Raw genomic sequence first — 15,150 nt, 5'->3', positions numbered from 1 at the left:
TTCTGTGGGCCATAAATATTTCCATTACTCGACTCGAGCCCAATCAAAATCCTACGCCAAGGCTTTCCCTTCGCTTTGCTCCTCTATTTTCCTTGTTTTCTCTTCGCCCTAACCTTCCTTTCCCACCCGTTAAGGTACCAGTACCACCTCTTCAACTTCAAGCCGCCATCTGCAACCTCTCTCTCTCTATCTCTCTGTGTTAGAGTTGAGAGAGAGAGTGCATTCAAAGCAAAAGAAGCCATACCAGATATCAAATTTCGGAAAATATAATCGTCGTCCTTTTCCCTGTGAACGGGATTCTCACTTCTGAGCTTCCACATTTGTCATCAAGACAAAGTTCCTTCCAATTTGTTCAGTTTCTCAAACATGTCCGCCAAATGGCGTGCTCTTCAGCACCGCCACCGCTATACTTACAACGCCATCATTTTCCCCACTTCCTACACCGACTCCTTAGCCCTCATACCTACCACCTCTTCCAATTTCTTCGACCAATTGAAACAACTGGTTTCCCTCAATTCCATTTACGCCCAAGTCGACCATGCCAAGAAAGTCGCATCCTCTTTCATCGACTTTTTATCCACCACCGATGACGATGCTTTGGTCTCCGTTGCCGCCCGCTTTTACTTGGAGGTTCTGTTCTTCGAGAACTCTCTGCAACTGCACCGAACCTTAGTCTCTTCCTTGGCCAAGACCCGCCACCACCAGGCTCTCATCGGCACGTGCCTCCGCGCGCTCTGCGAGGAGCACGGCGGTCGTAAAGGCAGGCGCTTCTCCTCGTCGCGCGTGGCGTTATCCATTTTGGGAATGCCCAAGTTGGGGTATTTGGTGAATATCGTTGAAGAATGTGCTATCGTAGTCGCTTGGGACGCCGTTTTGAGCTTGAACGGCGTCGTGTCGGAGACGGAAGACTGGGCTCGGCCTTCTCCGATCGTAATGGAACAGTGCCAGGAGGCTCTGTCATGTTTGTATTACTTACTCCAACGGTTCCCGTCAAAGTTCACGGATTCTGTAGGTGCCGAGAGTGTTCTCGAGACGGCTGTGACGGCTATTTTGAGCGTTCTGAAGTCCCCAGCGTTTTCGAGGGACTGCTTCGTGGCCGCTGGGGTGAGCTTTTGCGCGGCTTTGCAAGTGCGTTTGAACGCTCAAGAACTTGGTTTGTTTATCATTGAAGCTATATTCTGTCAAACTACTCGTAGATCAGTTAGTCATTGCGAGAGTGAGCCTGAAAATGTGACTGCAAAGGTTCCGTACAAGGGTGATTTATTTAGTGAAATACAAAACTTCTCCGTTTTGAGCCGACTTTGCTTGCTTAGAGGGATTCTTACAGCGGTTCCAAGAAACGTGCTTAATACCCAGTTTGATATATCGAGGGATGCTTTCAATGGGAATGAGGGCGATGCGAATGGTGCTAATTCTGTTAAGACCATACTGTATGATGGGATTTTGCCTGAGCTGTGTAACTATTGCGAGAACCCAACTGACAGCCATTTTAACTTTCATGCATTAACTGTGCTGCAGATTTGTTTGCAACAGATAAAAACCTCGATGTTAGCAAATATTAGTAACCCTTCAGGAGATTATGATTTAATTCCCGAGGACATGGGGGCTCGGGTGTTGAGAATTATATGGGATAACTTAGAAGATCCTTTGAGTCAAACGGTCAGACAAGTTCATCTCATTTTTGATCTATTCTTAGACATTCAATCTTCCCTTCGATGGTCGGGGGGTAGTGCGAGAATAAAGTCATTCTTGCAAAAGATTGCTTCAGACCTTCTCCGCCTCGGGCCACGTTGTAAGGGAAGATATGTTCCTTTAGCTTCACTGACTAAGCGGCTGGGGGCGAAGACTATGTTGGATATGAGTCCTGACTTGCTGTTTGAAACGATACAGGCGTACATGGATGATGATGTATGTTGTGCTGCCACCTCGTTTTTGAAGTGTTTCCTAGAGTACTTGCGTGATGAATGTTGGAGCAGTGAGGGCATTGAAAATGGCTATGCAGCTTATAGAGGCCATTGTTTGCCCCCTTTTTTATGCGGGCTTTCTTCTGGGGTTTCAAAGCTCCGCTCAAATTTGAACACTTATGCTATGCAAGTCTTACTCGAGGTGGATGTGGATAGTATATTTTCTATGTTTGCTTATATCTCTGTTGTGCCAAATGGGGGCGGTGAAAATGGACTGTTATATCCTGATCTTGGTCCTGCCAACATGGAACTAAAAGTTGAACAGAAAGTGGCCATTTTAGTGTCAATGCTCAAGGTATCTCGTTTACTTGCTTTGATTGAGGGCGACATCGATTGGTGCAGAAGCAATGCGTTACACCGGAAAGAGGGTGGGCTGGGTACAGGTTGCTTCCCCCATCATGCACTTGTCTGCATAAAGGGGGTACAGGTTGAAGTCCCTGTTGAGTGGCTAATACTGGCACTGACCCATGTTGATGAGTCACTCCGTGTAGATGCTGCTGAATCTCTTTTCTTAAACCCCAAGACATCTAGCCTGCCTTCCCATTTAGAACTCTCTTTGATGAAGGAAGCAGTGCCATTAAACATGAGGTGTTGCTCTACTGCTTTTCAGATGAAGTGGACCAGCTTATTTAGAAAGTTCTTTTCTCGAGTTCGGACAGCCTTGGAGAGACAATTCAAGCAGGGGAGCTGGCAGCCACAAGTCTATTACGAGAATAGTGAAGCTTGTCTTTCAAATGGAATTGAGGAAAACAGAGCAGATGAGCTTTTTCATTTTATGAGGTGGTTTAGTTGTTTTCTATTTTTCTCATGCTATCCTTCTGCTCCTTACAAAAGAAAAATAATGGCCATGGAGCTCATTCTAGTAATGCTTAATGTTTGGTCTATTGTGCCCTCTTCCCAAGATGAACGTAAATCTCTTTCTCCTGAAAGTTGTCTCTATCCTTACAATAGAGGAATTATACTACCCGATTCTACTTTGCTGCTAGTTGGGTCAATAATAGATAGTTGGGATAGACTGAGAGAGAGTTCTTTCCGTATATTGCTTCATTTTCCTACACCACTTCCTGGAATTTCAAGTGAAGACATGGTCCAGAGAGTAACTGCTTGGGCTATGAGTTTAGTTTGCAGTCCACGTGTGAGAGAAAGCGATGCTGGAGCTCTAACTTTACGGCTAATATTTAGGAAGTATGTAGTGGAGCTTGGGTGGATAGTCAAAGCGTCAGTTAATCCTGTCTGTTTTCATTCGCGGCCTGAACTGGAAAATGGGAATGGTCAGAATGGTAAACCTAGGCATCCTGTCATTGAATATTTAAAGTCACTTATAGATTGGTTAAATGTTGCTGTAGAGGAGGGAGAGAGGGATCTTTCTGATGCATGCAAGAACAGCTTTGTTCATGGTGTATTACTTGCTCTACGATACACTTTTGAGGAATTGGATTGGAATTCTGATGTGGTCTTGGCGAGAGTCTTAGGAATGAGAGATCTATTAGAGAAGCTCTTGGCACTTGTCATGCGAATAACCTCTTTGGCACTTTGGGTGGTTTCTGCAGATGCTTGGTATCTCCCAGAGGACATGGATGAGATGGTTGACGATGATAGTTTCTTGTTTGAGGTTTCTGATGAGATGAATATGGAGACACATTCTTCAGACCATGAAACAAAAAATTCAAAGCTTGTCCAGGATGTTAGATCATCAGAACAAATAGTAATGGTCGGTTGCTGGCTTGCAATGAAAGAGGTACTAATTTTTGTCTCGTTCCTTTTTTTGGTTTGTTCATTTTAGTGAGCAAATGTTGTACATGTTGCCTTTTATGTCTCTGGTCAGAATCAGTTGCATTTAAATTAAAATTGATGAAATGGTGTGCATAACTTGCCTATGCCTACAATATATGTGCTTGGGCTTGTTAGATTTTTCTTGAGTTATATTAATGAAGACCATTACTGTTAATGGTAAAATATGTTTGCTTTCAGGTGAGTCTTCTTTTGGGCACCATTATAAGAAGGATTCCTTTACCAAGTAGCAGGAGTTCAGAGTCATTGGAGTCAGGGGTCCCCTTTTCTGATGCAGCTGATTCTTCAGTGATGACAGTATCTGATGCAATGCTTGACGTGAATCAACTTGAAACGATTGGGTGCCACTTCTTAGAAGTCCTTCTGAAGATGAAGCATAATGGTGCAATTGATAAGACGAGGGCTGGATTCACGGCTCTTTGCAACCGTCTACTTTGTTCAAATGATCGGAGGTATGTTTCCAATTTCTCCTCTTACAGGTAGTTGTTTTATGATCTTCTACTTGATTTCATGCTTAGACAGACCTAGTTTTTAAGGGAAATGTTTTGACTATCATAGCTCTTGTATGTCAGTGGCAGTGTTAAACAAGCTTTTTCTTTTCAACAGAGGTGAAGCAATGATGATTTCAATAAGAAAAAATATTGTATTGCCATCCAACTCCTCCATTTTGGCTGATATGGTTTTGGCTTTTCTTTTTTCGCATTAAAACTCTGCGATAATGACTCCTATTGAGATGAAAGTATCAGTAATGAGCAATGATGGTCAGAAGGTCAAGTTGAGTTGGCTCTTATAGCATGATTTTCAGTTTAAGGTTTTTCTGAATTTAAGCGACTGTACACACAGATGTATCTCCATTTCGGTTGCTTTGTCTCATAACTGAGCAATGTGTCACGTGTGTAATACTCCTTGTTTTCAAAAATAAAAATAAAACCAAGGTGAAGTTGAACATAGAGAAAAACAGGATGTTGAAGAAAATAACGGTGCTCTGTGATTGAATGACTTTTCCTTCCCCATCGTGTTTACTCAGTGGTCCATCAGCTTTCTTTGAAGAGAAATTGCATGATTCCAAACTGCTGAATTCGTGGTGAATAATTTTTCAGTTGCACTTCCAGTTATAATGCAATCCTATTTAAACTGTCCATAATCAAATCTTGGCAGAATATGTGCTTCTAAAAGATCTTGTATACTGTGTCCAATATCAATTTAGTTCTATAATCATTTTAGATGGGGTTGAATCAATTCAGAGGTTGTTACAGTTTCTATTTATATTCAAAATTTATGGATATCTTTTCTAAAATGGTGTGTCCTTTCTCAGACTATGTAAGCTTACAGAATCCTGGATGGACCAACTTATGGAAAGGACTGTGTCCAAGGGACAAATAGTTGATGATTTGTTAAGGAGAAGTGCAGGCATTCCTGCTGCATTTACTGCTCTATTTCTCTCGGAGCCAGAAGGTGCACCAAAGAAGCTCCTCCCACGGGCACTACGATGGCTAATAGATGTAGCTAATGGGTCTCTGCTGAATCCAACTACCAATGGCACAAATGGTGACCCATGCAAAATTTCGTCAACGGAACCAAACCAAGAAACCAAGTCTTCACTGCAACCTGAGATAAACTATGACAAAAACACCTCAAAGATCCGACATGAGGGTGTAATTCCTACTGTACATGCTTTCAATGTCCTTAGAGCTGCTTTCAATGATACTAACCTGGCTACTGACACATCAGGCTTCTCCGCTGAGGCTTTGATTGTTTCTATTCGCTCTTTCTCTTCACCATACTGGGAGGTACGAAACAGTGCTTGTCTGGCGTACACTGCTTTGGTACGCCGCATGATTGGATTCCTTAATGTTCAGAAGCGGGAATCCGCACGACGTGCATTAACTGGGCTTGAATTTTTTCATAGGTATGATTTCTTTGAATATTAAATTTGAGTAAATCTTCCTTCTCTTCCATTACTGCACTAGTTACTTGGTTTCACAATTTTATTTGCTCATCAGATTTTTATGAGCCAGTCATCAGTATAGAACTCTGTGTAAACCTATTATCTTAAAATTATTGTGAGCAAGTCATCAATACAGAACTCTCTATACATTCATATTGACGCACTTTGTCCTTTTTTTGACCTTTAAACTGGCTGGTCTACCAAAGACGATGTAGTTGGCAGTTCTTCTGCAACAGTTACATGTCTGACATACATGAGTCTTTAGATCAAAAGAAGTTTGAATTTGTGTCCCCTTCCATGTTTTGCTGTTGCAGTCATCATGTGAATTTTATTCTTTATGTGAAGATCACAGCAATACCTATTCCCCAAGAGACCATATTCATTACTCCATAATTCCAAACAGCCTCAGGTGGTTAAACCTGGCGCATGGATCATCATCTGGGTTTTACATTGCAAGTTTTTGAATTTGCGACCTTATAGTTTGCATGGTTTCTTGCTGATTGTTTTCTATGGAATAATTTCTCTTTTCCGTGAATAAAAGTTAATTTACTTGTGTGAAGGTATCCCTCATTGCATCCATTTATATTCAATGAACTGAAAGTTGCAACTGAGTTGCTTGGAGATAAAGCCTCGGGACATTCAGAATCTGACCTGGCAAATGTTGTGCACCCAAGCTTGTGCCCTTTACTGATACTTCTATCCAGGCTCAAGCCTTCAACAATTGCAAGTGAGACGGGAGATGAACTTGACCCTTTCCTGTTCATGCAGTTCATCAGGAGGTGTTCAACCCAAAGCAATCTACGAGTCCGTGTCCTTGCTTCTAGAGCCTTAACAAGTCTTGTATCTAATGAAAAATTGCCAATTGTCCTTCATAATATAGCCTCTGAGTTTCCTTCTGTGGAAAACCCACTTACAACATCCACTGTGACCCAAGATTCTCCCCATGCTTCCTTAAACTCAGTACATGGACTGCTATTGCAGTTAACTTCTTTGCTAGATATGAATTGTAGAAATCTTGCTGATTTCTCAAAGAAAGAGCAGATTCTAGGTGACTTGACCCAAGTTCTCCAGAGGCGTTTGTGGATTGCAAGCCCCAGATTGTGTCCTTGCCCCATTCTCAATGCCTCGTTCTTGAGGGTTTTGGATCACATGCTTGGTATTGCAAGAACAGGCAGTGTGAGCAAAACATTTTATGCTATTAGGAGCCTATTAATGGAGTCTTCTAGAGAATGCTTAGATGTTGAAGCTTCTTATGGGCTGTCCTATTATGATCCCACTATAGCAGAACTTCGTGAACAAGCAGCCGTTTCCTATTTTAGTTGCGTGTTTCAAGCATCTAAGGAAGTGTCTGAAGACTTCTTTCAGATTCCACGGAGATGTCCTCCACCTGATTCAAAATTGTTGAAGATTCCTGAAATGGGGAATGCTTCTGCTGGACTTGAGGCAAGGTTGATCCGCTCCTTGTCAGATACATCGTATGAAGTTCGACTTGCAACATTGAAGTGGCTGCTTAAGTTCCTGAAAGCAACAGATTCTGGTAATGAGTTCCATGATCCGTCTAGCAGTGAGATTAGAATTATTCAGAACTGGACCAAATCTAACCTCCAGGCAGCAATGATGAGTTTCTTAGACTTGGAAAAGAATAATAGATGCATATATTACATTCTAAGGATTCTTTTCACTTGGAACTTGCTTCAGTTTCAGAAGGTTGGTGATGAGAAATGCACTCAAGCAGTTTATGTTGGTGGGATGGAATGTAATTCTTTGTTTCAATTTTGGGATAAGTTAATTTCCTTGTACAAGCTCACGAGACAATCAAAGACTCGAGAAACACTAATCTGCTGCATGGCAATATGTGTAAAGAGATTTGCTGGTTTATATGCAAGTGCTGAAGGGTGGAGGGACTCCAGTGAGCATTTCCAATCTGATCAGCTTGAAAGATTGGCCCACTTGCATGATTGCATCATCTTCTTCACAAGCCTTGTTAAACAACATAGTGCCTCTTCTGAACCAGTGAACACACGCAAGGCTGCAGCAGAATCTATCATAGCATCTGGATTGTTGGAACAAGCATTGCTTATTGGTTCTTCTGTGCGCAATAACCAAATCCCATGTCCAGATTTAGGCTCTCGTGGTCACGAAGCTCTCAATATGTATGCTCATCAAATACTGGATATGTGGTTCACTTGTATCCAGCTACTGGAGGATGAGGATGATGGGATCAGGCAGAGGCTTGCCTTGAATGTTCAGAAATGTTTTGTTTTGGAGAAATGCCAAAGATGCTCTCATGATGGAAAGGTTCCAACCCAAGTGGAGAAAGTTATAGGATTGTGTTTTGACCATCTGTCTTCAATCTTTGGGCATTGGATTGAATATTTTGATTATCTTTTACAGTGGGTACTGAATGCCGCTTGTCACACAGTACCCAAAGGAGATCTTGTGAGACGGGTTTTTGACAAGGAAATCGATAATCACCATGAAGAGAAGCTTTTGATCAGTCAAATTTGCTGTTCCCATTTGGAGAAGCTACCAGCTTCAAAATCTTGGGTGGTTGAATTATCAGAGGAGGGGTTGAAAACTTATTTGTACAATTGGAGACGCAGATTTTGCCGTCAATTGATGTCATTCGCCAAGGACCATGTTGAGAAACAGGGAGGAGTTGATTGGATTGGTGGCGTGGGCAACCACAAGGATGCTTTCCTACCACTATATGCAAATTTGCTTGCCTTTTATGCGCTCTCAAACTGCATTTTTAATGGTAAAACAGAGAATGGTATGCCTATACTCGCCGAAATGGTTGAACTTGGTGGAACTATTCGTCCATTTCTTAGGAACCCTCTGATTTATAATCTGTATGTTTTAGTTGTTAAATTACATGAGAAAAATGTTGGTATTACTGCTGAATACTTGATCCCTGAATTCAGAGATGACTCTGTTTGGGACTGTTTTGATCCTTATTTTCTTCTTAGGTAAGGTCTAGTATGTAAAATAGATTCCAGGTTCATATTAAGGTCCTTGATGGTGGCCTCGGGAAGTTTTGAGATATGCAGGTTTGAAAGTTATGCCATGCATAATGTATGATAAACTTCAGCTATTACCGTACATTTTGTCTGTACATAATTCTTCAAAGTTTCTTGTTTCGGGTGAAGTTGAATCTTTAACATGCTTGTTATAGAAGCAGAAGTTGTATTCATGCTGTCTGAGATTTATGTTATTATCTTCGTTGTTATTCCCGATTTTTATGAGTACCAAACTGAACAGAACCTAAATTCTTCCCACCTACCACTTGCAAGCCTAGGGTGTCAACACACCACTTGTTGTAGGACTTGTTATAGTTATAAAAAAAAGTTTAAAACACCACATTGACCATGAAATTCCCAAACAAAAATTGAAATGCCTTCACGAGGTTTTGAGATGGATCTTGTTTTCTAAATGCTGTTGTCTTTCATATAAAAAGAAGAACAAGGGTGCGCCATATCAGCAGCCGAAAAAGAATGATCCCCGTAATGAGAGAGTGATTGGGTGCAGCTGTAATAAACACCCAATTAGTCCTCAACACCAATTAACAGGCGTGCCCCACTGTTGGTGGACTTCTGTATTCAAAATATAAGATGTATCTACTACCAGAGAGCCCCAGCTGAAAACTATTTGTATTGGCATCCATGTCATATTTGTAGGATTGTAGTTGGATGTTTAGTATATTCATGCACCGTCATCTGCCAACTATCGGACATGCTTCTCGCACCAGGGGGCCGGGGCTCTGACTAGCGAAAAGAAAATTCTTGCGAGCAGCAAAATACAAGTAAAAAGATCTAGGGCATAAGCAGAAGAACAGAGACTAGGTAAATAACAGTGATAGTCTTACAAGGTCAACCATTACAGTAAGATTTTCATGCCATATATAACTAGAAAGGTTTATCCTAACTGGAGTTTGTGCTTCTCATCACCAGGAACCAGATGAGAAGGAAAAAAAATATAATGGAAAGCAAGCCAGAAATAGCTCAGCTGTCTCCCTAATCACTGTCTTCGACATCGTCTTGTTCATCATCATCACCATTTTCCTGCACGAGTTGTTCAGAGGTCAGGACATGGGATTGATAATAGTTTACATGCAAGGCATCCAATTAAAATCTACTTGTATCATCTGAAGAGGTTCTTGTAGTCGATAGAATTCAACTGACCGTGCACAAGGCACAATTGAAATGATAGTGGTTCTTCACATCATGTCATGGCAAACTGTAAGGAACACACTATGCTTTGGTTTTCTTTGTTTGGAAGTCTAAAACGGAAATTGCATGCAAGTGAGGATCCAAGATCTAGCAATTGAAAAATTGTAAGTAGAGAGACACCAACGAGTCCTGCTGTTTCCCACAAATACTAAGTCGCTCCTAAGTTGTGAATGGAAATGTTGAAGCTCCTAAGTCGCTGTTTCACTTTTAGAGTAGACATTTGTTTGGTCTAAAATTATTATGTTCTCATTTTTGGATTTATTGGGTTGATCATACTCTAAAGCAGATTTCTTTTTTTTTTTTTTAAGTCAGGGTGTGGAGTTATTTTTCTGTGCGCTGGGTTACCACTATACCTTTATAAATAAGATTTCATTACTTAAGGAAAATTATCTGCATAAGATTCATTACTTGTTAAAAGAAAATTCTCTACCAAAAAAAAAAATAATCTAATAGATTATTCTCCATGAGAAGTTCTTCTCTTTTTGGGGGAGGCAAGAGAAGTCATGGGAGGACCAGAAAGATCACTTCCTCTGCCCCACAATATATGGAATAATGGAAATTTACAATTGACATGCATTTTAATGAGACAAGCACTCTTCCTACAATACTCTAAACGGTCCATGAAAGGTTTCAACCTTAGAAAATGGTAGGTTCAAACTTAGAGGGAAATACTTTTATTTCTGGAAACTTTCATCCATTTAGGATATTCTGAAAGAGAAATTTCACCATCTACTCTAGGAGGGAACAAATTACTACAATATGTATATAAATCATCATGAGGGTGCATGGCACAAAAAGCAACACAATTGACATTGCAAGTGAGAGAACAGAAAGCCTTACAATGGCATTGTATATCAGCCAAACAACATACATCTGTGTGTTCGTGTAGCAATTAAAAAATGACAGTTTTTTTGGAGGATTACCTCTTCATCATCAGCATCATCGTCAGAGTCCTCTTCATCAGCCTCCTGAAACAGTGAAGTTAGCGTTCTTTGTCAACTCAAAGATAGCAAAAAACAATAATCCCAGAATTTTCTGTTGAGTTACTACCCAGACAGAAAGGAGATACTACCTTTTTTATAGGTAAAAATACTAAACAAAAATTAAAACAGATATAAAGAAAAAATTACATTGTTAAAATACTTCAGCGGATTGGGCCACAAATCCTCCTTTATTAACTCTGCAATCTGTGACTCCATAGGGAAAGCAAGTTATTTAGTGAGAGAGAGAGAGAGAGAGAGAGAGAAGCAGTTTCTGATGATTTCAGTGAGGCCACAAGTGAACCTAAAGGACAACATTATAATTAAGAAAAGGATGAAACATGGCATAACTCTAAAGATAGAAACTTAAGGTTAAAATCAATAAAATCAATCATGACCCAATAATAGAATAACAGAACACAATTTACCTCATCATGAAGCTCTGCAACATCTTTCTGATGGGTTTCACTAAACCAACTGAAGAAGCTGTGGGCATAAGAGCATTGATGAGTAAGTCAGGGTGTATGCATAAGAAGATGAAATGTTAAACAAGGACAAACCAATCTTTCAATGAAAAGGTAGCTCAGAAATCAATTTGTTATTCATATCATTTTTTTTTGCCAAGTAATCAAGAAGTTTTATTCATATGAAGAGAAGGCATAGCCCAAGTACTTGTTATTCATATCTACCAAGGAATAAAGAGCAATCTAAAAGTACAACTGCTGAAAAGCAAGAATGTCAAAGATTCTATGAGGAAGTATTCCAGCAGAATTTCTTATGTCTATCTCCTGTATCGGGTATTTGTTTTCAGTAGGAAGGGGACTATCAGTACGAGGGTGGAAATACACACACACATATACACCTGCCAAAACTATTTCCATCTTTGGCCCAATATAATACATGACAAACAATGTTCCGCCATAGTGGATTCTTTTGACAGCATACGCCATCATATACCCTTAAGGCTTTGCTTTATGCGTGATTGAATTTCATTTTTTTTATCGATCAAATTTCATTCATTTCATTTTTGTTCACAATAAATACATTGCTCAACAAAGAGAAAGGCAGGTTCTGGCAACTCATGCAGAAGATTTAGAAAAAGTTACCGGTAAAAAGGGAAAAAAAAAAAAGGGAAAAAATATGTATAATATTTTTACTTATAAAAAAAGGGAAAAAAAAAGTTGCAGACCATTCTTATGTGGGCAAAATTAGATTGAACATGAAGCCATCAACACCCTTTATGAACCCAACCCCAGCAAGCTTGAGCCTAAATTGACCCCCTACCCACAAGTACATATGACGGCCTTTTTATGATATAAAAGTATTGCTCATTTGAGATCCTTTGTCAATAAATTTAAAATGATCAGTTATAGATGAAATATATATTAAGAATTCTTCATTACCTATAAATATACATGAAAAAAATATATGATAAATATATGAATATAAAAGGCCAGCCATATTTATTCCATAATGTATGAGCACAAAGAAACTACCATATCAAATTCATACTGTATACATACAATATCATCAATTATTATCTAACCCACTCCATGGCCTCTTAGTGATGGGTATAATTACATATTTGCCTGCAGGCACAAAAGTTGTTAAATTCAAAAAACCAAAGAGTAGTTAGATAAACCACCTCTCCTCAGCAAGTGGCCGTTTATTCCCTTTTTTCACATGATTGACTCCATTAGAAGCAGCCTTCACAAGTTATAATTCGTAATCAGTTCTCAAGCAAAAAGAAGGGGCTGGTGGGCAGTGACTAATGGAATTAAACAAAATAAAATTTTCAATGGTATAAAGGTGCAAATATTACCGTGCCCTCCTTCCACTTGATGTTTGTACCAGTTATTTTAGTCGTTCCCTCGTCATAGAATGTGAAGGTCTTTGTCAGCTTTGTCTCTTCAAAATAAGGATTCTCGTCCACATTCTGAAAATTAGCAGTTCAAACACACACAAACACTTGTACATTTGCAACTCCTCAACAAAAATACAAAAAAAATCAAAATGCATAAGCAAATTCTATAATAAACCAAATCAGTATAAAGGTAAAATAACAGACACAATAACCTGGCACCTAAAAAAATGGAAAATATCTCAAGTTTAAGGCCAAGCAAGCATGAGTAAATAAAGAATCTTACAAACGTAATGGAGTACCCTGATGCCACATCACTAAAATCCTCTACATCAAGAGATTTTATGTACTTGAAGATCTGTATCAAGTATAGAAAGGAAATATGTTAAATTGCAGGGGCAATCATTCCAAGAGTGCTAAACCTTACAATCACAGTCCAACATCTATGTAAAAAACTCTAAATACTTAAGTTAAATAAAAAAGGAAGATTAACAATTTTTTAGGTCTAAATAATTAGTTGATGACAGAATGAACATTCTAATAAAAAGAATTTCAAATCACGAATCAAACCTTCTGGTCTTCCTCGCTCAAGAGATCACACAATGCAGGGTGGCTCAGGAACTGCATAGAGAAATAATGCACAAGTCATTTGTGGTAGATGTAGAAAGGATTGGCAAGAGTTGTTGTACATTCATTTTGATTGAAAATTAATTTTTAAATTTATGTGCGTGAGCACACACACAAAAGAATGTAATGCTATGTAATGTTACACTGTAAGTTAATTAGAAATTAAAGGTTTTGAGGACGAATAAATGACTAACAGCAGTTAACCAGAAGTCAGGAATAGTTTTGATGATCTCATTGCGTCTGATATAGACAGGTCTGCGTATCTCATTATATTTCTGCTCAACTTCCAACACCTTGTCACTGGCCTCTTCATTGACCTGTTGATTGGAAATGCAATTACTGAATTAAAATTAAACCCACTGAATCATAATAATCGAGTACTTCAGTTTCACATTAGTTTGAGACTAACAGCATATCTAGTTCAACAAAGAGAATATCAAAAGGAACATCAAAAGAATGTATAAGGCAACAACTGAGAATACATATTGCCCCATTCATTTCGTTTCACATGTAACCTACTTTTTTTTTGTACAAAGGAGCATTGCATTATACTTCACTCAACAACACATAAAAGAGTACAAATTTGAAGAGTATTTAAAACTGAATCCATACTAACAACCATGGCAATGACTCGCACCTTTACTTCACACATGATATGGGTCTATAGCTCCAGTACCAGCAACATGTGAAAGAAATGGAGTAATTAAACTCCACAAGAATGAAAACAAGCCCTCAAAATCTTAGATTGTAGCATTTCCAAACAACTAATGTATTATGCTTATTATAAAAAACAGTAACATTGTAAAATTTAACCCACCTTGGCCTCGTGTTTCAGAATTTAAAAAAACCGTTGCTCTAGCTCTCAAATCCAGAATAGCACACTTTCGGAACTCGTTAATCTATATAAGCCACATTCCCTTATTCTCGTCTTGAAAAGAAAATTAGTTTTAACGAATCATGATTTAAACCCGACGACTCAATTCAAACAAGCAAGCAACCATGATGACAACATCGAATAGACGACTTTCTGAACTTGTTCATATATTTAAGCCAGATTCCCTTTTTTCTGTCATGAAGAGAAAAATAGTTTTAACAAATCATGATTTAAAGCCAACAATTCAATTATAACAAGCAAGCAACCATGTTGACACCATTGAAGTGGACAGTAATGGCCATCATGAAGATATAGTACTTATACATGCAGACACCCGCATATGCGAGTGCACAGCAAAAACAAAACTTTACAAAAAAGGAGTTGAAAGTAGAACCTTCTCGAGCTCATCTTGAACCTCCTGCAACTTCTCGACAGAGAGAACGAGATCGCCATCAATGGGATCGGAATCAGCCTCCTCGGCTACCTCCGAGACCTTCGATTTCTTACCTTTGTCAGCCACCATTCTTCCTGCAAACCCTTAGCCCCTAAATTATTTCTGGAAAGAGAGGTAGACGGGAAGGACGCCAACTGAAGTGCTGTATAGACCGCTCCGGAGACAGAAATCGCCCACAAAGGTCCCAAAGAGAGTAGTGTTGCGTTGCTTGCTTAGACGACGGAAGTAACTTCCCCCACAATCCCTTCGTTTCTTTACACGCACTCGCACAGACTCTCTCCCCCCCTCTGTTGCGGGTAGGAGTGTGGGGGACCCTAAACTTTTCCTAAACCCTAAAAGACTGACCAACTGGCAACTTCTAAACCGTCTTTAGGGTTTAGGAAGAGAGATTTTGGGACGAATAGATAACAAGTGTCAAGTAT

General features: G+C 39.4%; 2 protein-coding genes across 2 annotated transcripts; one reads left to right on the top strand and one right to left on the bottom strand.

The window, feature by feature from the left end:
• The first annotated feature begins 96 nt into the window (after window positions 1–96).
• LOC109013178 (thyroid adenoma-associated protein homolog) lies at window positions 97–8,901 on the top strand. Its single transcript, XM_018995169.2, has 4 exons — window positions 97–3,702; window positions 3,936–4,207; window positions 5,071–5,664; window positions 6,264–8,901. Exons 1-4 carry the CDS (start codon window positions 367–369, stop codon window positions 8,674–8,676), a joined length of 6,615 nt encoding a protein of 2,204 aa, XP_018850714.2. The 5' UTR covers window positions 97–366; the 3' UTR covers window positions 8,677–8,901.
• Window positions 8,902–9,516: 615 nt separating this feature from the next.
• LOC109013177 (NAP1-related protein 2-like) lies at window positions 9,517–15,150 on the bottom strand. The gene is made up of 10 exons (XM_018995168.2): window positions 14,669–15,150; window positions 13,595–13,717; window positions 13,344–13,394; window positions 13,060–13,131; window positions 12,735–12,848; window positions 12,558–12,619; window positions 11,341–11,398; window positions 11,063–11,119; window positions 10,856–10,900; window positions 9,517–9,764 (listed from the first exon to the last, which is right to left on the bottom strand). The coding sequence occupies exons 1-10, from the start codon at window positions 14,795–14,797 to the stop codon at window positions 9,717–9,719; spliced, it is 759 nt and encodes a 252-aa protein (XP_018850713.1). The 5' UTR covers window positions 14,798–15,150; the 3' UTR covers window positions 9,517–9,716.

Source organism: Juglans regia, chromosome 1 (assembly GCF_001411555.2).
Source record: "Juglans regia cultivar Chandler chromosome 1, Walnut 2.0, whole genome shotgun sequence".
Classification (NCBI taxonomy): domain Eukaryota; kingdom Viridiplantae; phylum Streptophyta; class Magnoliopsida; order Fagales; family Juglandaceae; genus Juglans; species Juglans regia.
This window is presented reverse-complemented; position numbering and strand designations above follow the sequence as displayed.